Genomic DNA, 27,393 nt, shown 5'->3' on the forward strand with positions numbered 1-27,393 from the left:
TTCTGGACAGCACCACCACCATCATGAGTGATGGAAGTCAGTGGAATGTTGCTGCTTTCCATCCCTTAACTAGCATGTTCCCCATAAAGGACAGGACCCAAGGGGCAGAACAAGTGGTCAAACTTTAGGAAGTCATCTTTGCACAAATGTCCTGACCAACAAGTGGTTCTATCTGCATATTTTTACAAACTCTTGGGCCACTGCTTAAGAGTTTCCCCTTTAAGTGTAAAGAAATCTGGGAATCTCTTATCTTACAGATACTGAAACATAAATCAAAGTCACACATCTCTGCATATATAAGGCCCTTCCAGGACAATCCTGATTCCCTTCTCAGTTCGACATTACTGACAGTGACCAAGGCACACCTTTAACTTCTCATAATACACAATGCTGGGCCCCTGGGAAAGGCATTCAATAGAACTTTCATTTCCCAATAGGTCCCAGGTAGCGGGTTTACTTAAGAGACATAATGGTCTCTTTCAACAGCTCCCTTTTAAATGGCAGTGTATAAACGGACCCCCTACATGTGTCTCTCTCTTACCCCAAGCCTTAATCTCTCCTAATTTAAGGCCCATTGGGTGACTCACATCTCAAAGAAACTTTAGGGAACTTCCTTATCACTATTTTCTGTCTGGAGCCACGTTAGGCATTACTGACAAAATGGAGGCATGGCCCCAACCCCCTCTCCTCATCTCGCAGGCATGGCCCCGGGATGAAGGAGTTAGGCCTTGTGATTCTGACTTGTTCTTTCCTTTCTTCAGTTGAGTTGGCTGGAAAGAATGTTAAGGTGCTTGAGAGAAGCATGAGAAAGCACAAAGCCTTCTACAGTTGTGCCCAGAAAATAATCTATAAAATAACCATTGACATTTGTTCAAGGATCTTTACAAAGAATGTTCCAGGATGAGCACATAGGCCACAGCTTGAGGCCAGGGGAAGGATTATTATCTAAGACCTGTTTGTGAGGGGAATGTTTATGGCAAAAGAAGTTTGCCAGTTTAGGGTTTAGGAATAATTAAGAATAGCTAGAAGCCTTTTTAGGAGATAGTGATCTTAAGATGCTAGGGGCAAACAGGATTTAGAAAGATAAGAAATAAACTGAGGAATGTGACATGAGTTACAATGTAATCACAAGTTAAGTATAGGACACATAAGAGAAAGTAGATAATAGATAGTAAAGCCGATTCTGAATCACTGAAGCAGGAACTCTGTAGGACAACAACGATTTCTGGAGACAATAAATCTGGGTGGGGAAAACTAAAAATGTCAAACCTCTGACCTAATGCTTTTGTCAAAGTATAAAAGAAAACCTGAAGCTTGAAATAAACATGTAGTTCCATACTATAAGTCAGAGGCTACATCATCATCTGCCGACCCCACTCACCCCTTCAGGCGGATTCCCTGGCTGCTGGAGCTGAACTCTGGCAATTTTCTATATTTAGAAGGGAATATGTCTCACCCTCCACACACATGAAGACATCACATATGAACTCTTTTAATAATAAAGTCTCCCTCTATCTTTATGGATTTTTCAATACTGCTGTCATTTCATCAGGGCTGGAAGTCAGATAGAGGGCACATACTCTCTTCAGACGTGTTAACTGTCCCATGGGAGAAGCATCCGTCCACCTAGTATGTGATCCATTTGAGCCTAACTTTCCCTCCCCAGGAAACCTTGCCCAATATTTGGATTATAAAGGTTTGGAAATAAATCTGAGCTCTCTTTCTGATCCGTTCCAGCAAATTCAAATTAGTGCTCCTAGGTTAAGCCTCTTAATCTATAGGAAATACAGAAAAACATGTTAATGATACAGTGGGAAACTATATGGAACAAATCACCCAGTTTCTTACAAATACATTGCAAGTAGAGAGAGACAAAGGAGAATAAGAAATCATGGTTTCCAAAAAAGACTTTACTAGGACAGTTATAAATGAACCACAAAACATGGGTCTTATCTGAATCCAGATTCAAAGAAACCTCAAAAAATTTTAAAGTTATTTGCACCGTTCAGTTCAGTTCAGTTGCTCAGTCATGTCCGACTCTGCGACCCCACGGACTGCAGCATGCCAGGCCTCCTTGTCCATCACCAACTCCCAGAGTCCACCCAAACCCATGTCCATTTAGTTGGTGATGCCATCCAACCATCTCATCCTCTGTCGTCCCCTTCTCCTGCCCTTAATCTTTCCCAGCATCAGGGTCTTTGCAAATGAGTCAGCTCTTCACATAAGGTGGCCAAAGTATTGGAGTTTCAACTTCAACATCAGTCCCTCCAATGAATATTTGAGACTGATTTTCTTTAGGATGGACTGGTTGGATCTCCTTGCAGTCTAAGAGAATCTCAAGAGTCTTCTCCAACACCACAGTTCAAAAGCATCCATTCTTTGGCACTCAGCTTTCTATATAGTCCAACTCTCACATCCATACATGACTACTGGAAAAACCACAGCCTTGACTAGACAGACCTTTGTTGGCAAAGTAATGTCTCTACTTTTTTATACACTATCTAGGTTGGTCATAACTTTCCTCCCAAGAAGTAAGCGTCTTTTAATTTCATGGCTGCAGTCACCACCTGCAGTTATTTTGGAGCCCCCAAAAATAAAGTCTGACACTGTTTCCACTGTTTCCCCATCTATTTGCCATGAAGTGATGGGACCGGATGCCATGATCTTCGTTTTCTGAATGTTGAGCTTTAAACCAACTTTTTCACTCTCCTCTTTCACTTTCATCAAGAAGCTTTTTAGTTCCTCTTCACTTTCTGCCATAAGGCTGGTGTCATCTGCATATCTGAGGTTGTTGCTATTTCTCCTGGCAATCTTGATTCCAACCTGTGCTTCATCCAGCCCGACATTTTGCATGATGCACTCTGCATGTTAAATAAGCAGGGTGACAACATACAGCCTTGGTGTACTCCTTTTCCTATTTGGAACCAGTCTGTTGTTCCATGTCCATTTCTAACTGTTGCTTCCTGACCCGCATACAGATTTCTCATGGGACAGGTCAGAGGGTCTGGTATTCCCATCTTTTTCAGAATTCTCCACAGTTTATTGTGAGCTGCACAGGCAAAGGCTTTGGCATAGTTAATAAAGCAGAAATAGATGTTTTTCTGGAACTCTCTTGCTTTTTCAATGGTCCAGTGGATGTTGGCAATTTGGTCTCTGGTTCCTCTGCCTTTCCTAAAACCAGCTTGAATATCTGGAAGTTCACGGTTCATGTATTGTTGAAGCCTGGCTGGGAGAATTTTGAGCGTTACTTTATTAGCATGTGAGATGAGTGCAATAGTGTGGAAGTTTGAGCATTCTTCGGCATTTCCTTTCTTTGGGATCGGAATGAAAACTGACCTTTTCCAGTCCTGTGGCCACTGCTCAGTTTTCCAAATTTGCTGGCATATTGAGTGCAGCACTTTCATGTTTGCCCTGAGAGGAAGTCTAAGTACTGAGAGGGTAACAGGCAGGAAGGCCAGGGGTCTCCAACTGGAGGAAATAGCCTGCAAGTGTCAGACATTTTTCTCTCTCTTAAGCAGCAGGAGGAAACAAACTAGCGATATTTTTTCCTTCTCTATACAAATTTAAAAGGTTTCTCTTAAAATTCTGTGTTGCCATAGTGACACCTGGTTTCACCAGAAGTTAACCAATGCCTTTTTCTTATGGAAATGTTTGTCTTAAGCTATGCTAATGTACTATACATTTACCCCAAACTCTGTCTTCAATTTGGTTCCGCCTTTTGGCTCAGAACCTACTTGACAAACCAGTATGTTATACTCAGATATTGTTCCTCTAATCTATGTAAATGAAACTATTTGTATGGTGATCTGCCCTTCTTCAAGATTCAAGTTAATCATTTTATGGCCCAAGATAAACCACTTGGTGCCAAGATTATCCCAAAATGCATCTTATGGGTGAGGGGCCTGGTGCCATTCTGAGTTTTGAGACATTCCTTTCTTTCATTAACAGACTGCTGGTGACTATATAACATCCAGCTGAAGACTAGCAGGGGGGTACTCTTTCTGCCCCCTTCTGATGCCTATGTCAGAAGCTTTCTCTATCTCCTTTATACTTTAATAAAACTTTATTACACAAAAGCTCTGAGCGATCAAGCCTCATCTCTGGCCCCGGATTGAATTCTTCTCCTCCGGGGGCCAAGAATCCCCGCGTCATGATTCAACAACAACCTTTCAGTACTAAGTGGACATCTGATTATTAAACAAGTATTGTTTACTTTAAGGGAAATTAATGGTATTGTGATTAAATTTTTAAAAAGACTCATCATTCTCATATACACTGAAATGTTTATGCCTGAAATCATACATATTTGAAAAATGAAGGCATCTGCTTCAGAATAACAGTGGGGTGGGTAGCCTGTGTGCATGCTAAGTTGCTTTAGTCGGGTCCAACTCTTTGTGACCCTATGGACTGTAGCCCACCAGGCTCCCCATCCAAGGGATTCTCCAGGCCAGAATGCTGGAGTGGGTCCCTCCTCCAGGGATCTTTCTGACCCAGAAATCGAACCCTTGTCTCTGCCATCTTCTGCACTGGCAGGTAGGTTCTTTACCATGAGCACCACCTGGGATGCCCCTGGGGTGGGCAGAGGTATAAATTAAACAAGACTGGCTATGAGTCAATCATTACTGGAGATGAGCAAAGGATGGTACATAGAGGTTCATTAATATTTTGTCTATTTTTGTATAGTTTTAATTTTTCAAAATAAAAAGTTAAATAAAATGCTGATCATGGATCAGTGAATTGATTTTGCCACACACACACAAATAAGGAAACAACCCCATGGTTTGAAAAGCTCTACAATAGCATATTAATTACTTTCTTAAGTTTTCTAACAACCAGAAAAGTACCTTGAAGAAAACATAAAATCAGAAAAAATTAATTAGTAAAGTGATGACACAGCCTCTCTGAGGGAAAATATAGCAAGAACTTTTAAAATTTAAAGTTCACACATAAGTAGGCCCAGAAAGTGGCATTCATCCTACCAACAAACTTCTCAAATGAGCATTTACACAAGGATATTTATCCCATCACTGTTTACAATAGCAAAAGACTGACAAACACTTAAAAGTTAATAAGGGTCAGTTTTTTAAATTATATAAGTATGAAATACAGTTCAGCTATAAAAAGAGAGTAACCCTTCATATACTAATGTAGGTAGAGGATCCCCCTGAAAGTAAGCAAGAAACTGGTCACACTGTTTGCCTTTGAAGTGGGAAATCTACATGACAAAAGGCACAGCTGGGAGAGAGAATTCGCTGAACACTCTTTTGAACATTTTAAATACTTATAGTATCATCTCTTAACAAACCTGAGAAGAAAATACTAAAAGAAAGGCTTCAAGTTTCACTCTGTGGGATTTATTGTATTTCTTCAAAATTCATAGAAAAGGACTAAGCATACAGGTGGTATTAAAATATTTGGCACATCAATATGGGTACCTCAGGTTAAAAGGAGAGATATGGAGTTGGAACAGCTTCTTTGGGTCCATTCCTCTACCCTTCCCCCAACCCTGATTACTCTTTGGAATAGCAAGGCCCAAGAACCAGATCACTGAAAGGATCCTTGCTGTGGATTTTCAAGATATAGAAAAATAAATCCTGAAAATCCAGAAAGCAATACAGATACAAAAAAGACAAAAACAACTTACCTTAGCTAAAATGCTTGATTGTCCAACAGCTGCTCTTCCCTTGGTCTCTGGTCACCTGTGTAAGAAAAGTTGGTAAGAATTAAAAAATCTTCAGACACCAAGCCTTTCTTTCAGGCAAGACTGATTTGTTAGAAACAACATCTTCTATTCCCCTTGCCCCACCCCCATGCTCCTGTTTTGCTCAAAGTTTTAATTTCCATTTCAGGGTCCAAGGATTTGTTAACAAAAGAAACCACTCAAACAATTTCAATATTTAATAGAGAATTATCTAACTTACTTTCAATACACAATCCTTAAAAGAAAAAAAAAACGGAAACAGTAAAACTGTAACAGCATATACATCATCTACTTGGAGTCCACTAGCATCCAGAACCAAACAGCACAGGGAAATCCCCTCTAACAGCAATCTGGAGTCACAGTTTCGAAACGGTCCCCGGCGGTGTGTTCAACCCACGGGTGAGAATTCAAAATTGCAGTTCCTGCTTATAATTTCCGCGGAAAACTGACACCATCATCAGTTTGCTAGCAAGTTGCAGCTCTGAAACTCAATCTTTTTTACAATGCTGTTTATTTATCTAGCGAGTCAAAGGATTTCGTTAACCCGGGGTTAACGAATCTCAGATCTCCAAGGGCTCAAAAATCCCAAGACCCGCTCCCTATCTTATCTATGTGCCCCTCGGCGTCTTTGGAACAACCGGTGCACTGTGGAACAGGCATGTAGTAAGGGCAGTGTGCTGGCAGGTCAGAAGCACTGCTTTCTTGTCTCTGAGGTCTGAACAAGACTACTTCCATTTAATTTCCCTAACAGCACCCTCATTCCTCAATTTAAAAAGACACTCAGCAGAAAGTTGGTGAGTGACTTCAGCATAGACGCCCTTCCTTTCCGGGAACAAGGGTGGAAGTGGAGAATCCCCACAGGTTCACCCGGTGGATTACTGAGGGGCGAGACTGAAATCTTACTACCTCCGTTTCTGGCTCTAAAATTCTTATTCTGCGATCAGGTCTCTGACTTGAAGACAAGTTCTTTACCTGGTTATTCGCGCAACGTCACACAACCGTACTGAAGACACAATTACCACTCTCGCCAAGTGTTCACACACAAAATCATGCAATCTCATAGGCACATCACGTTACACACACACACACACGCACGCACACAGGCGCGCTAACGCCTGAGACTCTAGACACGGCCGGTCTCTGTACCGCGGCTCAGACAGCGCCTCCCTCACCTTCAGCTTCCCCGGCGTCCTGCAGGGTCCCAGCGAACTAGGTAGTTTCACACTCCGCCCTCCCCACGCCGCAGGGCCGCTCAACTGGTTTAAATACAGCAGCGCTGAAAACTTGGTAAGAAGTGGCGTAACACCCGCAGGTTTCTGGGAAATGTAGTCCAACACCGAAAGACCCGAGAGAGCCTGCAATCCAGAGCCCTCTTCGAGCCCTCCTCGAGCCCTCCTCGGTACCTTAATCCTGCAAGGGTATCAGGCACGACCTGTGGGTCCTCCGCTGACTCCCGGGGGCAGGGAAGGGTGGGGGAGAATCACTCCGTTCGGCTGTAGTTCAGACTGTGAGGAGGACCCTCCACGGGCATTCTGGAGGGAAGCTTATTTCCGCCATGGGGACTTCTGGGACTTGTAGTGTGTTTAAGAGCCCCAGCTCCAGGAGTTCGTGATGGACAGGGAAGCCTGGCGTGCTGCAGTCCATGGGGTCGCAAAGAGTTGGACTTGACTGTGAGACTGACCCCTAGAACTAAGAGTCCCAGAGGGCAGAGTGGCATCGTCCTGTTCTCAGTCCCAGCTTGGGCGGGGCTGCGATGGGTGCCGCCAAAGAGTACTAGAGTCCGAAGGTCCTGGCAGGTGGAGGGGAAGATAGAGCAGATTCTGAGGAAACGGGAGAGGAAGCCCCAGGCACTAAGCGCAGCCTGGCCTGTTGTAGGAGGGCATGAGAAGAGTGACCCTTCAGTGCTGGTGTGAGTACATTTGCTTCAGTTTGTGACCTTGGGTGGAGTGGGGTTGGTGGTTGTGTAGCTGTTCCTGAGATATTTTTTTTAAATTTATTTTTAATTGGAGGATAATTGCTTTATAATATTGTGTTGGTTTCTTCCATACATCAACACAAATCAGCCCTAAGTATATATATGTCCCCTTCTTCTTAACTTTCCCAACCCACCCCTTCCCCATCCCACCTGTTTGGGTTGTCACAGAGTACCAGGTTGAGCTCCCTGCCATCCTAAGCAAATTTCACTGGTTATCTAATTTTACATATGGGTAATGTGTATGTTTCAATGCTACTCTCTCAATTTGTCCCACCTTCTCCTTCCCCTGCCTGAGAAAGTTTTTATGATTTTTTAAAAGTATTTAAATACTCTGAACATAACATGCAAAAAAAAAAAAAAAAAAAAAGTGCCTAAATCATTAGAGTAGAGCTGGGTGAATTTTCTTGCATTTCTTTTCCTTTTTTGATGGTTTTGTTCACTGCCTCCTGCAGAGTATTATGAACCTCTGTCCATAGTTTTCAGGCACTCTAACTACCAGATCTAATCCCTTGAATCTATTTGTCACCTCCACTGTATAATCATAAGGGATTTGATTTAGGTCATGGCTGAATGGCCTAGTGATTTTCCCCTCTTAGTTAGACTGAATTTTGCTATAAGAAACTGATGATCTGAGCCACAGCCAGCTCCAGGTCTTGTTTTTGCTTAAATCAAATCCCTTATGATTATACAGTGGAAGTGACAAATAGATTCAAAGGATTAGATCTGATACAGTGCCTGAATAACTATGGATGGAGGTTCATGACAGTGTACAGGAGGCAGTGATCAAGACCATCCCCAAGAAAAAGAAATGCAAAAAGGCAAAATGGTTGTCTGACAAGGCCTTAAAAATAGTTGAGAAAAGAAGAGAAGCTAAAGGCAAAGGAGAAAAGGAAAGATATACCCACTTGAATGCAGAATTCCAAAGACTAGCAAGGAGAGATAAGAAAGCCTTCCTCAGAGATCAATGCAAAGAAATAGCGGAAGACAACAGAATGGGAAAGACTAGAGATCTCTTCAAGATAATTAGAGATACCAAGGGAACATTTCACACAAAGATGAGCACAATAAAGTACAGAAATTCTATGGACCTAACAGAGGCAGAAGATATTAAGAAGAGGTGGCAAGAATACATGGAACGATGATACAAAAAAGATCTTCATGACCCAGATAACTACAATGCTCTAGGTGATCACTCACCTAGAGCCAAACATCCTGGAAAGCAAAGTCAAGTGGTCATTAGGAAGCATCACTATGAACAAAGCTAGTGGAGGTGATGGAATTCCAGTTGAGCTATTTCAAATCCTAAAAGATGATGCTGTGAAAGTGCTGCACTCAATATGCCAGCAAATCTGGAAAACTCAGCAGTGGCCCCAGGATTGGAAAAGGTCAGTTTTCATTCCAGTCCCAAAGAAAGGCAGTGCCAAATGTTCAAACATTTGGCAGTAGAATGTTCAAACTATGGCATGATCGCACTCAACTCACATGCTAGCAAAGTAATGCTCAAAATTCTCTAAGCCAGGCTTCAACAGTACGTGAACTGTGAACTTCCAGATGTTCAAGCTGGTTTTGGAAAGGGCAGAGGAACCAGAGATCAAATTGCCAACATCTGCTGGACCATTGAAAAAGCAAGAGAGTTCCAGAAAAACATCTACTTCTTCTTTATTGACAACACCAAAGCCTTTGACTGTGTGGATCACAATAAACTGTGGATAATTCTGAAAGAGATGGGAATACCAGACCACCTGACCTGCCTCTTGAGAAACCTTGCAGGTCAGGAAGCCACAGTTAGAACTGGACATGGAACAAGAGACTGGTTCCAAATCAGGAAAGGAGTATGTCAAGGCTGTATATTGTCACCCTGTTTATTTAACTTACATGCAGAGTACATCATGCAAAATGCTGGGCTGGATGAAGCATAAGCTGGAATCAAGATTGTCAGAAGAAATAGCAACAACCTCAGATATGCAGATGACACCACCCCTATGGCAGAAAGTGAAGAAGAACTAAAGAGCCTCTTGATGAAAGGGAAAGAGGAGAGTGAAAAAGTTGGCTTAAAGCTCAACATTCAGAAAACTAAGATCATGGCATCCGGTCCCATCACTTCATGGCAAATAGATGGGGAAACAGTGGAAACAGTGTCAGACTTTATTTTTGGGGGCTCCAAAATCACTGCAGATGGTGATTGCAGCCATGAAATTAAAAGACGCTTACTTCTTGGAAGGAAAGTTATGACCAACCTAGATAGTATATAAAAAAGCAGAGACATTACTTTTCCAACAAAGGTCTGTCTAGTCAAGGCTGTGGTTTTTCCAGTAGTCATGTATGGATGTGAGAGTTGGACTATAAAGAAAGCTGAGTGCAGAAGAATTGATGCTTTTGAACTGTGGTGTTGGAGAAAGCTCTTGAGAGTCCCTTGGACTGCAAGGAGATCCAACTAGTCCATCCTAAAGAGATCAGTCCTGGGTGCTCATTGGAGGGACCGATGTTGAAGCTGAAACTCCAATACTTTGGCCACCTTATGTGAAGAGCTGACTCATTTGCAAAGACCCTGATGCTGGGAAAGATTGAAGGCAGGAGGAGAAGGGGATGACAGACGGTGAGATGGCTGGATGGCATCACTGACTCAATGGACATGAGTTTGCAAAAACTCCGGGATTTGGTGATGGACAGGGAGGCCTGGTGTGCTGCAGTCCATGGGGTTGCAAAGAGTCAGACATGACTGAGCAACTGAACTGAACTGATATGATAGAGCCTCTCCATTTTCAGTTGCAAAGAATGTAATCAATCAGATTTCAGTATTGACCATTTGGTGACGTGAATGTGTAGGGTTATCTCTTGTATTGTTAGAAAAGGGTGTTTGCACTGGTTTGTATGACTAATGTGTTCTCTTGGCAAAACTCTGTTAGCCTTTGCCCTGCTTCATTTTTTACTCCAAGGTCAAACTTGCCTGTTACTCTAGGTATCTTTGGACACCCTACTTGGACAACTTCCCAAGATGAAAGGTTGTTGCTGAGCTGTGAAAGACACCGAGATTCTTGGCCTCTGGAGGAGAGGAATTCAATCTGGGGCCAGTCATGAGGCTTGATGGCTCAGAGCTTTTGAGTGACAAAGTTTTATTAAAGTATAAAGGCAATAGAGAAAGCTTCTGATGTAGACATCATAAGGGGGCAGAAAGATTGCCCCCCTGCTAGTCTTTGGCAGGAAGTTATATAGCCAGTAGCAGGCTGCTAATTAGAGAAAGGAAATGTCTCAAACTCAGAGAGTGGCACCAGGTCCCTCACCCACAACATACATTTTGAGATAACATTGGCACAAGGTGAGTCCTCCTGGGCCATAAAATGATTGACGTGAATCTTGAAGAAAGGCAGATTTCCAAGCAAATATATAGTCTCATTAACATAGCTTAAGAGAACATTTCCATGAGTAAAACATACTGGTTTGTCAAGCACGTTCTGAGACTTAGGAGAACGGACTTGAAGAAAGATAGCATCTAGGATAAATACATAGTTCATTAACAAAGCTTAAGAAAAATATTTCCATAAGAAAAACACATTGGTTAGGGCAAGGTTTGAGAAAAGTTAAGTTCAGGTGGAACCAGGTGTCATCATGGCAACAAAGAATTTTAAAAGAAACCTCCTTTTAAATTTGTATAGAGAAGGGAAAAAATTCTGACACATGTAGTTTGTTTCCTCCTGCTGCTTAAGAGAGAGATAAAAAATGTCTGACACTTGCAGCCTATTTCCTCCATTTGGAGACCCCCTACCCTTCCTGCCTGTTACTCTCTCATGGTGTTAGGGAGTGTTCTCATTTCATTCTTTTACATGTAGCTGTAGTTTTCCCAGCACCACTTATAGACTGTCTGATGCTGGGAAGGATTGAAGGCAAAAGCAGAAGGGGGTGTAGTATAGTCTGAAGCCAAGGAGCCTGATTCCTCCAGCTCTGTTATTCTTAAGACTGCTTTCGCTATTTGGGGTCTTTTTTTTCCATGTAAAATGTTAATTTTTAAAAAATTCTGTGAAGAATGCCCTTGGTAATTTGTTGGGGATTGCATTGAGTCTGTAGATTGCTTTGGATAGCAGAGTCATTTTCATAATAGTCATTCTTTCAATCCAAGAACATGGTATATCTCTCCATCTATTCTTGTCATCTTTGACTTCTTTCGTCAATATCTTAGTTTTCTGAGTATAGGTCTTTGCCTCCTTAGGTAGGTTTCCTCCTACATTATTTTATTCTTTTCCATGTGACGGTAAATAGGACTGTTCCTGAATCTCTCTGATCTTTTGTTGTTAGTGTATAGGAATGAATCTCTTGCTTTTTCAATTGAAATCAGTCCCTCTGACTTTTCATTTTGCTTAACTTTCTCTGCCTCTATAAATTTAGAAGAAAGTTACCTATTGCAGCCTTGAAGGGATGTTCTTATGTGAGAATATCCCAGGAGACTCTGCAGGTACTCAATGCCTTTGTTTGGAGAGCTGGATTTTTCATGGGGGCACAAGTAATATCTTTCTTTAGGGTGTGCTGACAGCTATAACTCTTGTAGGAGGTGGGGTTGGAGATGGAGGGGCTAGAGCTTGGGTCGGGAGTAAGGTGTCCTCGGCTCAAGAGTTGTCACTGCCCTACTCGGAGCAGAATTTGATCCCAGGTTGTTGGAGCAGAAGTCCTGAGGGTCAGACCCAAGCTAGTTCTGTTTTATGAACCATGCCCCTCACTTCAGGCTGGGGGCCCTGGAGCAAGAGGGCCCTGCAAGGGGGCCCATGTCAGCTACAGAGGTCTGAGCTGTCTCCAATGTGCTGCCCATGCACCCACCAGCAATTGCTTCCCTCACTCTGTTTAGATAAAACCTTGAGTGCTGGCAAAGTTCATCTTAGTCTTTCCAAAGCAGTCAATTTTTCCCCTTCCCTATTTCTTCAACAGAGTGCTGGAATCTCTCCTCAGGAAATCTGAACATCTACAAAGTGTCTCTCACCTGTGGGTGTCTGCTGAAGTCAGCACTCTCCAGGTTTACCTTAAGTGCAGCCAAGAAGGACTGGGGCCAGTTTATAGACTCCTGCTGGTTCAACAACCCATATACCAAGAACTATCTGCCTATTACATGATATACACAGGTGGGCGAGACTCCTCTCAAGTCCACTGGGCTATAGTGCTGGATTGCACAACAACCTCAGAGGCAATTTGTTTGTGGATATATGCCAAGTTTACTTGTGGGCATCTTATGCCACTATGAGGCTAATATTATTTTTCAGTGTTCAGATTTTTATGAAAGAGCTATCCTATTTTTAAAAGTTTTATGATTTACTTTTGCCTTCTTAAATTTACATTCTTTATTCATTAAGATGAATCATTCTTGTTCAATAAGGGATACATGTTGCCCAAACTTTGCCTATGTTCACTTACATAAATGTCTTTTCCTCATAATGTCTTTGATGTTGAATAAGGTAGAGATCACCGTTCAAACTTTTTCCATAAATAACAAAGACTGCCAAGATAACAATGATGATGGCTAAATTAACCAAGTATTTATTATGTGATAGGCACAACTGTAGAATCCCCATAATTTGCTTCAGAACCACACTAATTATGCCCACAGTACCATAAACACATCACATATGCACATAAAAGGATCTGGAAGAATGAGCAAGTTAGTTAATGCTGGGGAAGTAACTAAGTTCAGGGATGTTAGCCAAAGGGAAGTAAGATTTTATGGATGATGTATAAATCATGTAAAGCAGAAGAGATCCACACATTATCTTTAAAATGAACAACAAATAAAGCAGACACATTCAAAAGGGGCCAACAAAGTAACTCTTTATGATGAAAAATTTTTTCTGTATTTGACAAAAATAAGGGTTTGATACAAACAGGTAAATACTTTAATGCCAGTGGAATTGTAACAATATATTTACAGAGGAAGAATATTTAAAGATGGTTATAGCATGATCATACTTCTTTCAAAAGCAATGCCAGATATAATCTTAAAGGATTTGCTCCAAAAATTTGACAGTGATTATCTATGACTGGTAAGATTACAGATAACTATATATATTTTTAACTCATATTTACATTTTTATGTAGGAAAATTGTTTTGCAAAAAGAACAGTATAAAGTTTATAAAAGAAAAATAAAACAACCTTCCAAAACAAAAAGTACATATCCATAAGACATTAAAGGATATGTAAAAGTAACCATAACTTAACACAAACAGCGTGAAAAACAGATACAAATGCAGATATGCAAATATGAAAACAAATAAGTGATATTTAAGCTTTATATGTATAAAAATATACTATCAAACAATAAAAATATAAAAATAGATATGGTTATTGAATAAATGATATTAGTATGAGAAATGGGGGAGAGAGAAAAAGGGTAAATTTAGACCCTCAATAATAATTTAAAATAATTTTGAAATGGATCAGCAATTCTGTATAATACCCAAAAAAATAAGAACATTAAAAACAAAATAGCAAGGTTAGCCCCAGAATAAATTTCAATGTTTAAAATAAAGGCAATATACAATAAAAGATTTTTCAATTTTTAATATTGACAAGTATGAATTTTCTGAAAATAGTGAAGGAATGAATTTAGATAAAAATCTTCTAATATTTTATTCAGATTGGTTTAAATAATTTTTTTATATATGAATTTTCTCAGACTGACTGGTAAAGTATAAGTAAGGTATATGTACTTACATTTGTGGGCATTCTCACTAGTATGAATTTTCTTATTGTATGCTTCCTTAACTATATAATTCCAACTTTATGGAGTTTCTAATTCACAGAGCTTCTCACCAGCATGATTTTTCTTATGTTGCTGAATTTCTGAACCCCTCCCCAAAGCTTTCCCACATGCCTTACATTCATAGAGCTTCTCAGCAGTATGGATTCTCTGATGCTGAGTAAAGGTTGAGCCAGTACCAAAAGTCTCCCCACATTCCTTACATTTATAGGGTTTCTGACCAGTGTGTATTCTCTGGTGCCGATTAAGAGCTGAGCCACTACTAAAGGACTTTCTACATTCTCTACATTCATAGGGTTTTTCACCAGTGTGAATTAGCTGGTGTTGGATAAGTTTTGAGCCACTACTGAAAGCCTTCCCACATTCCTTACATTCATAAGGTTTCTCACCAGTATGAATTCTCTGATGTTGAGTGAGGTCTGAACCACTACTAAAGGCCTTCCCACATTCCTTACACTCATAGGGTTTCTCACCAGTGTGCATTCTTTGATGCTGAATAAGTTTTGAACCACTTCTAAAGGCTTTCTCACATTCCTTACACTCATAAGGTTTCTCACCAGTGTGAATTCTCTGATGTTGAGTGAGATCTGAGCCACTATTGAAAGCCTTCCCACATTCCTTACACACATAAGGTTTCTCACCAGTGTGAATTCTTTGATGTCGAGTAAGGGCGGATCCAAAACTAAATGCTTTCCCACATTCATTACATATATATGGTTTCTCACCGGTATGAATTCTCTGATGCCGAGTAAGGGCTGAACCACTACTAAAGGCCATTCCACATCCTTTACATTCATAAGGTTTCTCACCAGTGTGAACTCTTCGATGCTGAGTAAGGTTGGAACCACTGCCAAAGGCTTTTCCACAATCCTTACATTCATAAGGTTTCTCACCTGTGTGGATTCTGTGATGCCGAGTAAGGGCTGATTCAAAACTAAACGACTTCCCACATACCTTACACTCATAAGGCTTTTCACCACTGTGAATTATCTGATGTCGAATAAGGCCTGATCCAAAACTAAAGGCTTTCCCACATTCCTTACATTCATATGGTTTCTCACCAGTGTGAATTCGCTGATGGTGAGTAAGGTTTGAGCCACTACCAAAGGCCTTCCCACATTCATTACATTCATAAGGTTTTTCACCAGTATGAATTCTTTGATGGTAAGCAAGATTTGCACCACTACCAAAGGCCTTGCCACATTCTTTACATTCATAAGGTTTCTCACCAGTATGAATTCGCTGATGTCGAATAAGGACTGATACAAAACTAAAATCCTTCCCACATTCCTTACATTCAAGGAGTTTCTCATCAGGATGAATTCTCTGATGCTGGGTATTGAAAGTGGGCATGTCTTCAGGAGTAAATATCATTTGACTGAAATGTCCTTCCTGAGATTCCTGTTTTCTCTCAAACTGGCTTTTACATTCCCAATCACCTCTGAAACGTGAGTATGCAATGCTGTTTTTTATAAGTCTTTCCATTATCTCCCACCAGGATGATTTTATTCCATAAATATCCTTTTTCAGAAATTATTCTTGGTCTCAACTTTGATTCAGAGTCTGAAAGAAAATATAAAAACATTCACTTTTTTGTGTGTGTGTTCTGGGAGAATTAAGCTTTTATAATAGATATGAAAAGACTTAAACTCATTTTCATAAACAGTAAGTGGCTTATACAGTTCTCATTTATGATTGAACACTTTGACAAACAGATAAGGAAACGGAATGAGAAGAAACACTAGAAGGTGAAAGACTTATTTAGGAAAACAGTTTAAGTCAATCATTCCTGATTAGTGATTTAGATAAAAACACCCTAAAGAAGTAGGGATCTAAATAATTATAAATATGTCCAGGCCCCACCCCAATTTTATTAGAGGATAATCCTAATAAATTTAAAAATGAGCATAATTGTCATTTAACTCATTTCTTAGGGTTGTTTAGAGCTTTAAGTAACTATACTAGGAAGGAAACTTCTAGGATAGATGGTCATAAATTGCATCCCTGAAGGAGACAGAAGAGAAAGTTACTCTAGATATAGTAGCATCTTGATGAAAGATTAACGAACTGAATAAGTCTGGAATTAGCAATAAAGGAGGAAGATTCTTTTGTAGTTAGAATATAGTGTGTTTATGCCATTTGATAAAATCCATGTTTACTTAGAAAGTCTATGAGGTTAATCTTGGGAGAACAAAAAAGGGGACTTGCAAAGGCCACAGCAGAGTAATTGAGAGTTTAGTTCTAAAGTCACAGAAAAGGAATGATAAGATAGGAGGTAATATGATGCTTGTGGAAAATTACAAGAAGGATGCAGATAGATGAGTTCTCTGAACATCAGTGGTTATTGAAATGATTCTGAAATCACATATAATGTTTTTACACAGTTGTATAAAATAATGCCACCGTGTTTGGTAGCTATCATTTTGGAAGACCTAAAAGTGACTGGAAAAGGATTCAGAGACATCAATTAAGACCTTGAACAAATAAACAACTCAAGTCCCCAGAGGTAAAAATATTTCAGCTCCAGTCTTTTTCTGCATTACTCAAACAACAAGCTTGTTTACACTAGGTCTAAATATGTCTTGGGGCTTCAGTGGTAAACAACCAGGCTGCCAATGCAGGAGATGTAAGAGACATGGGTTCAATTCCTAGGTTGGGAAGATCCCCTAGAGGAGGGCATGGCAACGTATTCCAGCATTCTTGCCTGGAAAATCCCATGTACAGAGGAGCCTGGTGGGCTACAGTCCATAGCGTTGCAAAGGGTCAGACACGACTGAAGTGACTTAGCATATACGCATGCAGTCCTCACTGGGGAGTTAGAGCTTCAACATATGAATTAGAGAAGAGAGGACACAATTGAGCACATAATATTCACTACAGCAAGGGTCATAGGAGCAGAGTGATACTGCTCTAACTGGAACCATGTTCATATAATCAACAAGAATGGATTAAAATTAATTTAAAAAATCAAACAAATTATAAACAGGAACAAATGAACCTAAAAGTATTTCAAATGAATAACACAGCCACACTGAAGGACAGGATTAAGAAATGAATTCAAATAAACTTGAAGACAGTATTTTAACTATGTACCCTTATTCTGAAGACGAAGAGAACTATAAACAAATACTGAGCTCCATTTAGTAGGTTTGATAGTTACTGTAGTATAGGTTAGGAAATCGAAAACTATGTTATATTATAGAATTGAACAAATTAGTAAATATAATGAGGATAATGAGAGTCAGGTTTTTAACTACTGGAGAAGGGAGATACAAATCTGGAACAGGATTAAGACCAGACTGAATACTGTAGTCCCATCACTCAGATCTTGGTTTCTAAATATTCTTTACAGCAAGAAACCAGGCTATTTAGAAAAATTACTTACTTCAGGCTGGAGCCAGGAGAGTAAATAGAAATAAGCCTGTAACATCTTGGGCCAGAAAGAGAAGACATGCTCAAAGAATCATGAGGAAAATCAAAAGTACAAAGAAGCCAGCCTGAATAGACTCCCATTGACCAAATCTGGGACAATTTGAGTATCAAAATAAATGGTAACACATTACATAACACACTGAATAAATGAAAATCTACAAATATATACTGATATAACAAATGAACACATAAGTGAGTGATAAGGGAATGCTCTCCTTCACAGTCGAATACCAACTAATTAGTACAGACAAAATCAACTTCACTGTGTTGTTTCCTAGGGACAAGAGTATTCTCTTACATAACCACAATATAGTCACTAAAGTAAGAGATTTTAACAACAGTGCATTATAGTCAATATACAATTTTTTGTGTGTGTGTTTGGTCATGTGTGGATGTGAAGCAATGGCAACCTACTCCAGTACTCTTGCCTGGCAAATCCCATGGACGGAGGAGCCTGGTAGGCTGCAGTCCATGGGGTCGCTAGGAGTCAGACACGATTGAGTGACTTCACTTTTCACTTTCATGCACTGGAGAAGGAAATGGCAACCCACTCCAGTGTCCTTGCCTGGAGAATCCCAGGGATGGGGGAGCCTGGCGGGCTGCCGTCTCCGGGGTCGCACAGAGTTGGACACGACTGAAGTGACTTAGCAGCAGCAGCAGCATGGATGTGAAAATTGGACTGTGAAAAAGGCTGAGCGCCGAAGAATTGATGCTTTTGAACTGTGGTGTTGGAGAAAACTCTTGAGAGTCCCTCGGACTGCAAGGAGATCCAACCAGTCCATTCTGAAGGAGATCAGCCCTGGGATTTCTTTGGAAGGAATGATGCTAAAGCTGAAACTCCAGTACTTTGGCCACCTCATGCAAACAGTTGACTGATTGGAAAAAACTCTGATGCTGGGAGGGATTGGGGGCAGGAGGAGAAGGGGACGACAGAGGATGAGATGGCTGGATGGCATCACTGACTCTATGGACATGAGTCTGAGTGAACTCCGGGAGTTGGTGATGGACAGCGAGGCCTGGCGTGCTGCGATTCATGGGGTTGCAAAGGGTCGGACACGACTGAGCGACTGAACTGATGCTTGCATATATAGAGACACAGAACAACTGCAAATTCACACAGGAATGATAATACACATGGAATAAAATGTAAACTGCTGGTGATTCTAAGCAAAGAGTACCCAAGAATATTTTGTATTATTCTTGTAACTTTTCTGCAATTTGAATAAAAATTTAAATTAATCAAAATTTAAAAGTTACTGAAAACAAAGTAAGACACAGTCCTAAGTAATTCTCATGTTAAATGTGAGCCTAAATAGAAATATAAAATACTTAGAAATAAAGTGAAAAGGAGAGTAATACATAGAAAAAACCTGGACACAGGAAAACTATCCCCCTCAAAAGAAAATTTAATAACATTAAACTCTTAAAAAAAAAAACTGATTTGATTTCAACACTGCAAGAAACTCAAAACACGGCAGGAAAAAATTAATGAAGATAAAAACAATATAAAAATGTTAAAATACGTAAGATTCAGAAAACTCAAACCTTGCTTTTGAAAAGAATTTGAAGACTGCTGATTAAACATATATGTATGCTATTTCCTTTAGGTATTGTCCCAAAACACCATTAAAACGACCAAACGATGATAGTTTCATAATGTTAACTGCTGGCAAGAGTACAGGTATGACGGATATTACTGATTGCCTCCTTCAACATCATCCCTCTCCTACTTTGCTACAAGAATTTTTTTCCATAGCTCCAGAAAATGAATCATGCTTTATCTAAGCCAGTGGTTATGAATTCTGATTGCTATTAGAATCAATTGGATAGCTTTAAAAAAAAATCAAGACTTGAACCCCACTCCAGACCAATTAAATCTTAATGTTTGTCTAGTCATCTTGTATGAGCTTAAGTCATTGTCAACTGTGACAGCACACTAGAATTATCAGATGATCTTGTATTTAATTTTTTTTTAATTTATTTTTTGGCTGTACTGGGTCTTTGTTGCTGTGTGCCAGCTTTCTGTAATTGCGCTGAGCAAGGGCTACTCTCTAGTTGCAATGCCTAGGCTTCTCACTGCAGTGGCTTCCCTTGTTGTGCAGCAGAGGCTCTAGTCAAGTGGGCTTCAGTAGTTGCGGCACAACAGCTCAGTAGCTGCAGCTTGTGGGTCCTAGAGTGCAGGCTCGGTAGTTGTGGGCACAGGCTTAGTTGCTCCATGCCATACAGGATCTTCCCAGACCAGGGATCGAACCTGTCTCCTGCACTGGAAGGCAGATTCTTAACCACTGGACCACCATGGAAGTCCCTGGTGATCTTTATTTTTTTATTGGATAATTGGAGGATAATTGCTTTACAGTGTGTGGGTTTGCTGGTTTCTGATGTGGTGGTGGTTTAGTCTCTAAGTCGTGTCTGACTCTTGCAACTCCATGGACCATAGCCTGCCAGGCTCCTCTGTCCATGGGGATTCTCCAGGCAAGAATACTGGAGTGAGTTGCTATTTCCTTCTCCACCCGGTGATCTTTTAAAATTGATGATTTCCAAGCTCTATCCCAAACCAGTTAAATCAGAATTGCTAGAGGTGGGACCCAGACAGGAGTAACAAAAGTTAAGAATAACCAGCTTAAATGAAATAATTAACCCTCTATTCTATTTGTTGCAATTGTGTCTTTCTGCCTTATGGAGCCCAAAGTAACCTAAATGGCAGTAGAAAAACAGGGCTGACAAAGAGAGTGGGTATACTGTGAAGTGAATAAGCCACTGTGAAGTTTAACTTGGAAATATTTACTGAAGTCTAAAGTGTGTTCCCTGGGCTAAAGTATGGGCTTCCCTGGTGGTTCAGTTGGTAAAGGATCTGCCTGCAATGTGGGAGACCTGGGTTAGATCCCTGGGTTGGGAAGATCCCCTGGAGGAGGGCATGGCAACCCACTCCAGTATTCTTGTGTGGAGAATCCCCATGGACAGAGGAACCTGGAGGGCTGCAGTCCATGGGGTTGCAAAGAGTCAGACACAACTGAGCACACAGAGCACACACAATGTATGTGTACTTTTTATCTCCATAATTTCACTATTAATATATACCTTAGAGAAGACATGTACATAGATGTTCACTGGAGCAATGTTTGCCACAGTGATTTAACTATATAAAATCTAAATCCCTAAAAACCATAAAATCACTAAACATACCACAGTATTATAAAATATGGCCTTACATGAAGTAATTAAAGTGAGCTCTATACTTAAATGAACAATTCTCCACAAATAATAAAAAAGTAAGCTTCAGAACAGTAACAATAACTGTTGTTGTTTAGTTGCTAAGTTTTGTCCGACTTTTTGTGATCCCATGGACTGTAGCAATCCAGGCTCCTCTGTCCTCCACTATCTCCTGGAGTTTGCTCAGATTCATGTCCATTGAGTTGATGATGCTATCTAGCCATCTCATCCTCTGCTGCCCGCTTCTCCTGTTGCCTTCACTCTTTTCCAACATCAGGGTCTTTACCAATGAGTCAGCTCTTCACATCAGGTGGCCAGAGTATTGGAGTTTCAGCTTTAGCATCTGTACTTTCAATGAATATTCAGGGTTGATGTCCTTAAGGATTGACTGGTTTGATCTATTTGCAGTCCAATCCAAGGAACTCTCATGAGTCTTCTTTAGCACCACAGTTTGAAAGCATCAGTTCTTTGGCACTCAGCCTACTTTATGGTCCGGAGAAGGCAATGGTGCCCCACTCCAGTAACCTTGCCTGGAAAATCCCATGGGTGGAGGAGCCTGGTGGGCTGCAGTCCATGGGGTCGCTAAGAGTCGGACACGACTGAGCGATGTCACTTTCACTTTTCACTTTCATGCATTGGAGAAGGAAATGGCAACCCACTCCAGTTTTCTTGTCTGGAGAATCCCAGGGACGGGGGAGCCTGGTGGGCTGCCGTCTATGGGGTCACACAGAGTCAGACACGACTGAAGTGACTTAGCAGCTACTTTATGGTCCAACTCTCATATCCGTACATGATTACTGGAAAAACCATAGCTTTGACTTTATGGACCTTTGTTGGCCAAGTGATGTCTCTTTTTAATATGCTGTCTAGGTTTGTCATAGGTTTCTTAACTACTAAATGACACTAAGTGGTTAGGCCCTGTTTTAAGGGCTTTACATGAACCAACTCAATCCTTGGACCAATCTTATAATGCAGTTACTTTCCACATTTTGCAGGATGTACTTATAATTCTTTTTATACAGAAATATTTTTCAATGAAAAACAGTACCACATACACATTTATATGTGTACGCATTTTGGGAAGGGACATGCCTTGAGGCATGTGGGATCTTAGTTCCTCAACCAGGGATCAACCTAGATGCCCTGCAGTGGTTAGAAAGTTTAGAGTCCTAATGACTGGACCACAAAGGAATTACTCATGTATATACATTTTTTAATAGGATAAATAATTAATTGATAACAGCAGCTACCTTTGGGTACTTTGGGTAGATAGCTCAGTTAAGTCTCTCAGTCGTGTCTGACTCTTCATGACCCCATGGGCTGTAGCATGCCAAGCTTCCCTGTCCTTCACCAACTCCCAGAGTTTACTCAAACTCATGGCCATCGAGTCTGTGATGCCATCCAACCATCTCATCCTCTGTCGTCCCCTTCTCCTCCTGACTTCAGTCTTTCCCAACATCAGGGTCTTTTCCAATGAGTCAGTTCTTCGCATCAAGTGGCCAAAGTATTGGGAGTTTCAGCTTCAGCATCAGTCCTTCCAATGAATATTCAGGACTGATTTCCTTTAAGATTGACTGGTTGGATCTCCTTGCAGTCCAAGGGACTCACAAGAGTCTTCTCCAACACCACAGTTCAAAAGCACGATTCTTTGGCGCTCAGCTTTCTTTATAGTCCAACTCTCACATCCATACATGACTACTGAAAAAAACATAGCTTTGATTAGACAGACTTTTGTTGGCTAATGTCTCTGCTTTTTAATACGTTGTATAGGTTGGTCATAGCCTTCTTCCAAGGAGCAAGCATCTTTTAATTTCATGGCTGCAGTCACCATTTGCAGTGATGAGCCTGGGTAGGTTCCTAGGATTGGGGATTGTAGTTACATGGATATGAGGCCCTTCATAACACAAAATTTTTTGTAACAAAATTATTAGTTATAATTATCATTTAACTAAAAATAAAATTTAAAAAGGAAAACACTAGCATTCAACCTAAGAGCTGCTCATTGTTTATAATGGCAATAATTTATAAGCAAACCATGTTTAAAAAAGGGAGCTGGGTAAAATGGTAACATGATGCAGCCATTACAACTCATGGTAAAGATAAATGTATAACAACATGGACAGTTGTTCACACTGTATTTTGGCATGATAAAGATGGGTTATAAGTCAGTAGCCAGAATATGATCACATTTAGAAAACAATTCTAAGTGTTGACAGCAGTTGTCTTTAATTGACAGGATTACAGATAACTTCTGTTACTTGTTTGTGCTTCTCCATAGTTTTCAAATTTGTTGTAATAAATATTTTTTTGTAATGAAAGGAATAGCAAATACAGCTATCTTCAGAATAGTGATATATTTGAGCAGGTATTCAAAGATTTAAAAGAAAAGAAATGATCAAAACATGGTACAAGTAAAGCACAGAGACATAAATTAAAAAAATTCAAATATACAGGGACTTCCCTGGTGGTCCAGTGGTTAAGATTCCACCTTGTAGTGCAGGGGACTTGGATTCAATCCCTGGTCAGGGAACTAAGATCTCACATGCTGTGCAGCAATTAAGTCCACATGCCGCAACTACCAAATGCTCTGGAGCCCTTACGCCACAACTAAAGAGCCCATGTGCTGCAACTGCTGGACTACTGAGCCCACACACCACAACTGGACACCACAAGCAGTAACTGGAATGTCTGTGTGCTGCAAGGAAAGATCCTGCATGATGCAACGAAGATCCTGCATGCTGCAACTAAGACCCAACGTAACCAGATAAATACATTAAAAAAATTCAAATTGATAATGCAAACTATGTAAATAGTTTAACAAGTAGGCAATGTAGAACGTAATGTACCACTATTATGCTAAGTGAAGTAAGGAGGACAGAGAAAGAAAAATACTGTATGAGCTCACTTATATGTAGAATTTAAACAAATAAAAACCAAGTGCATAGATATAGAGAACACACTGTTGGTTGCCAGAAATGGGGTCGGGAGTGAGTGGAATGGGTAAAGGAAGTCAAAAGGTACAAACTTCCAGTTATGAAATTAGTCTTGGTGATACAATGTATAGTATGGCATATAGTTAATACTGTATTGCATATTTGAAAATTGCTGAGAGAAAATCTTAAAAGTCATAAGGAAACACAATTTTTATACTATGTATACTGATGGATATTAGACTCCCTGTGGTGATCAGTTTATAATACAGTTGACCCTTGAATAGCATGGGTCTGAACTGACTAGTTCCATTTATATGTGGTGTCTTTTTCAGTAGTAAATACTACAATGCTACAGGATCAGAGTCCCTTGGACTGCAAGGAGATCCAACTAGTCCATCCTAAAGGAAATAAGTGCTGAATATTCATTGGAAGGACTGATGCTGAAGCTGAAACTCCAATACTCTGGCCACCTGATGCAAAGAACTGACTCACTGGAAAAGACCTTGATGCTGGGAAAGCTTGAAGGCAGGAGGAGAAGGAGACGACAGAGGATGAGATGGTTGGATGGCATCACCAACTCGATGGACATGAGTTTGAGTAAACTCTGGGAGTTGGTGAAGGACAGGGAGGCCTGGCGTGCTGCAGTCCATGGTGTTGCAAAGAGTCAGACATGACTGAGCAACTGAACTGAACAGAACAGGATCTGTGGTGGATTAAATCTGAGAATGCAGATACAAAGGAACCATGGATATGGAGGACCAACTATAAGTTATATGAAGATTTTTTAATGCAGAGTCAGTGCTCCTAACCCCCACATTAAGGGACAACTGTATATACAAATATTGAATCATTATGTTGTACACCTGAAACAAATATAATGTTATATGTTGATTAAACCTCAACAACAACAAAAAAATCCTTCAAGACCTACCCAAAGACTTTTGGGCAACCACTTTATACCATAATTGATTTAGAGATCCCAAGAATGGGAAATGAAGGAAAGGGAAGCTAATATTTACTGAATTTCTGATGTGTACCAAGTGTACCATTGGCATCACTGACTCAATGGACACAAGTTTGAGCAAACTCTGGGAGATGGTGAAGACAGGGAAGCTGGGCATGCTGCAGTCCATGGGGTAGCAAAAAGTCAGATACAACTTAGCAACTGAACAACAACCAAGTATTTTACACATCTTTCATTCTCAACATTGAGAATGAGAACCTCTCATTCACAGGTTAAGCAGCTCACAGGTGGTGTAGCTGAGATCAGAGACCACATTTGACACTGCTGCTGCTAAGTCACTTCAGTCGCGTCCGACTCCGTGCGACCCCATAGATGGCAGCCCACCAGGCTTCGCCATCCCTGGGATTCTCCAGGCAAGAACACTGGAGTGGGTTGCCATTTCCTTCTCCAATGCATGAAAGTGAAAAGTGAAAGTGAAGTCACCGAGTCGTGTCCAACTCTCAGCAACCCCATGGACTGCAGCCTACCAGGCTCCTCTGTCCATGGGATTTTCCAGGCAAGAGTACTGGAGTGGGGTGCCATTGCCTTCTTCGACATTTGACACTAGAGCCCATAATTTTTACACCATGTTACAGAGACTAGTGTAAATAAAAAAAAAACCCTGAGGGATGGTTTGTTTCTTTTTTTCTGATGGAGTCTATATTTAAACTAAAGTGATATTGAGAATAGATGGCAAAGAGGGAGGATAGTTGTGGAAGGGGGGAGGTTTTGAGGAGATTGGGAAAGAGAAGTGGAAAGGGTATTTAAAAAAGAAATATAATATAGGGAGAACAGTAAAAGGACCCATGCACAACAGACTTGATTGGACCTGATGTTAGGGACCAAACGACAGGCTCTAGGACCTGAGTCATGTTTACCAGAAAGAGACAGGATATGCGCTCATCCTGCCTGGCCAATCATGTAACGCCAGCTACTCCTGTAACTGAGACAAAGAACTGCCTGTATATAAGCCGCCATACTCCTTTGTTCGGGGCTCTTGTCGGATTCCCTTGTGTGGGATGAGACTTGGGCCCTAGCGCGCTAGAGATAAACTCCCTTCTTGCCCTTGCATTACCATGGTGGACTTACTCTCTCTCTCGGTTGGTTCGGAGATATGGGCTCGGAGCATAACACCTGAATGTTATTTTAATAAAAATATTAAACAATACATATATGATTCTAAGTTTATATCTCCTTTTTATATCCCTCACTTCAAAAATGTATTTGAGGAGGCTAAGAATAAAAGAAAAAAAATAAATCATACACAAAGGTCATATATCATAGGTACTCAATATCAGATCTCAGGCTAAGATATGCTATAATTGAGCACGTGTGAAGTGCTCAAATTCCTGGCAGTCAATGCAGAAGGTAAATACTATATACAATGGATTAAATTCTTCCTATTTGCCAAGTACTATTTTAGGAGATAAGCAAGACCTTGCTGAAAAACATGTAGAAGATGTAATATCAATTGATAGGTTAATATTATTATCAGAAGACTTCTCAAATTTATACTCACATGATTATAGATACAATGCAATCCAATCAAATCCCAAAAGATGTTTGAGTGGAACCAAGCTGTTTCAAAAATTTATATGGATATGAAAAGAACACAAACAGCCAAGATATTCTTAAGGAACAAGAAGGTAAGAGGATTTGCTCCAAATATTCCAAAGTCACAGTGAATACTTAACAGCTATCTTAATAGCATAGTAATGTTGTGAGGGGAGACAAACAGAGCAATAGAACAAAATATAAAGTCCAGAAACAAGACGTAGCCATAATGTGTGCTAAGTCACTTCAGTCATGTCCTTCTCTTAGCAACCCTATGGACTGTAGCCCACCAGGCTCCTTTGTCCATGGGATTTTCCAGGCAAAGAGTGCTGGAGTGAGTTCCCATACCCTCTACCAGAAGATCTTCCCAACCCAAGGATAGAACCCACATCTCTTATGTCTCCTGCATTGGCAGGCAGGTTCTTTACCACTAGCACCACCTTTGTAACTATAATGGCACTGCAGCTCAGTGTAAAAAAAGATGAACTTTTCAATAAATGATACTGGAGCAACTGGATACCCACTTAGGGGATAAAATGAAATTGAATCCCTACCCTACACTAATCAATTCCACGAAGTGTAAAGACAGAAATGTTAAGGCAAAAACCTAGGGAGCTTTTAGAAGCAAACACAAGAAAATCTTCATTACCTCAAGGTAGCAGAAAATTTCTTTAAAAAGCACTAACTACTGAAAAAGATTTCATCACACTGAAATCCAAAACCTCTACTCACCAGAAGGCATCAGAGTGAAAAACCAAGCCAGAGCAGAAGATAATTTTTGTCACATATGCAACTGCCAGTAAATTAAAATATGCACACACGGTTGTGCGCCCAGTGACTTGAGTCAAGT

General features: G+C 40.4%; 1 protein-coding gene across 1 annotated transcript in view; it reads right to left on the reverse strand.

The window, feature by feature from the left end:
• The window catches only part of LOC128063941 (uncharacterized), a 211,251-nt gene that overhangs the window by 133,116 nt on the left and 50,742 nt on the right, over positions 1-27,393 (reverse strand). The window contains 1 exon segment of the mRNA XM_052656771.1: positions 14,526-15,653. Within this exon segment, the coding sequence (XP_052512731.1) occupies positions 14,526-15,653 (1,128 nt within the window).

The sequence above is a fragment of the Budorcas taxicolor genome, chromosome 18, assembly GCF_023091745.1.
Source record: "Budorcas taxicolor isolate Tak-1 chromosome 18, Takin1.1, whole genome shotgun sequence".
Lineage (NCBI taxonomy): Eukaryota > Metazoa > Chordata > Mammalia > Artiodactyla > Bovidae > Budorcas > Budorcas taxicolor.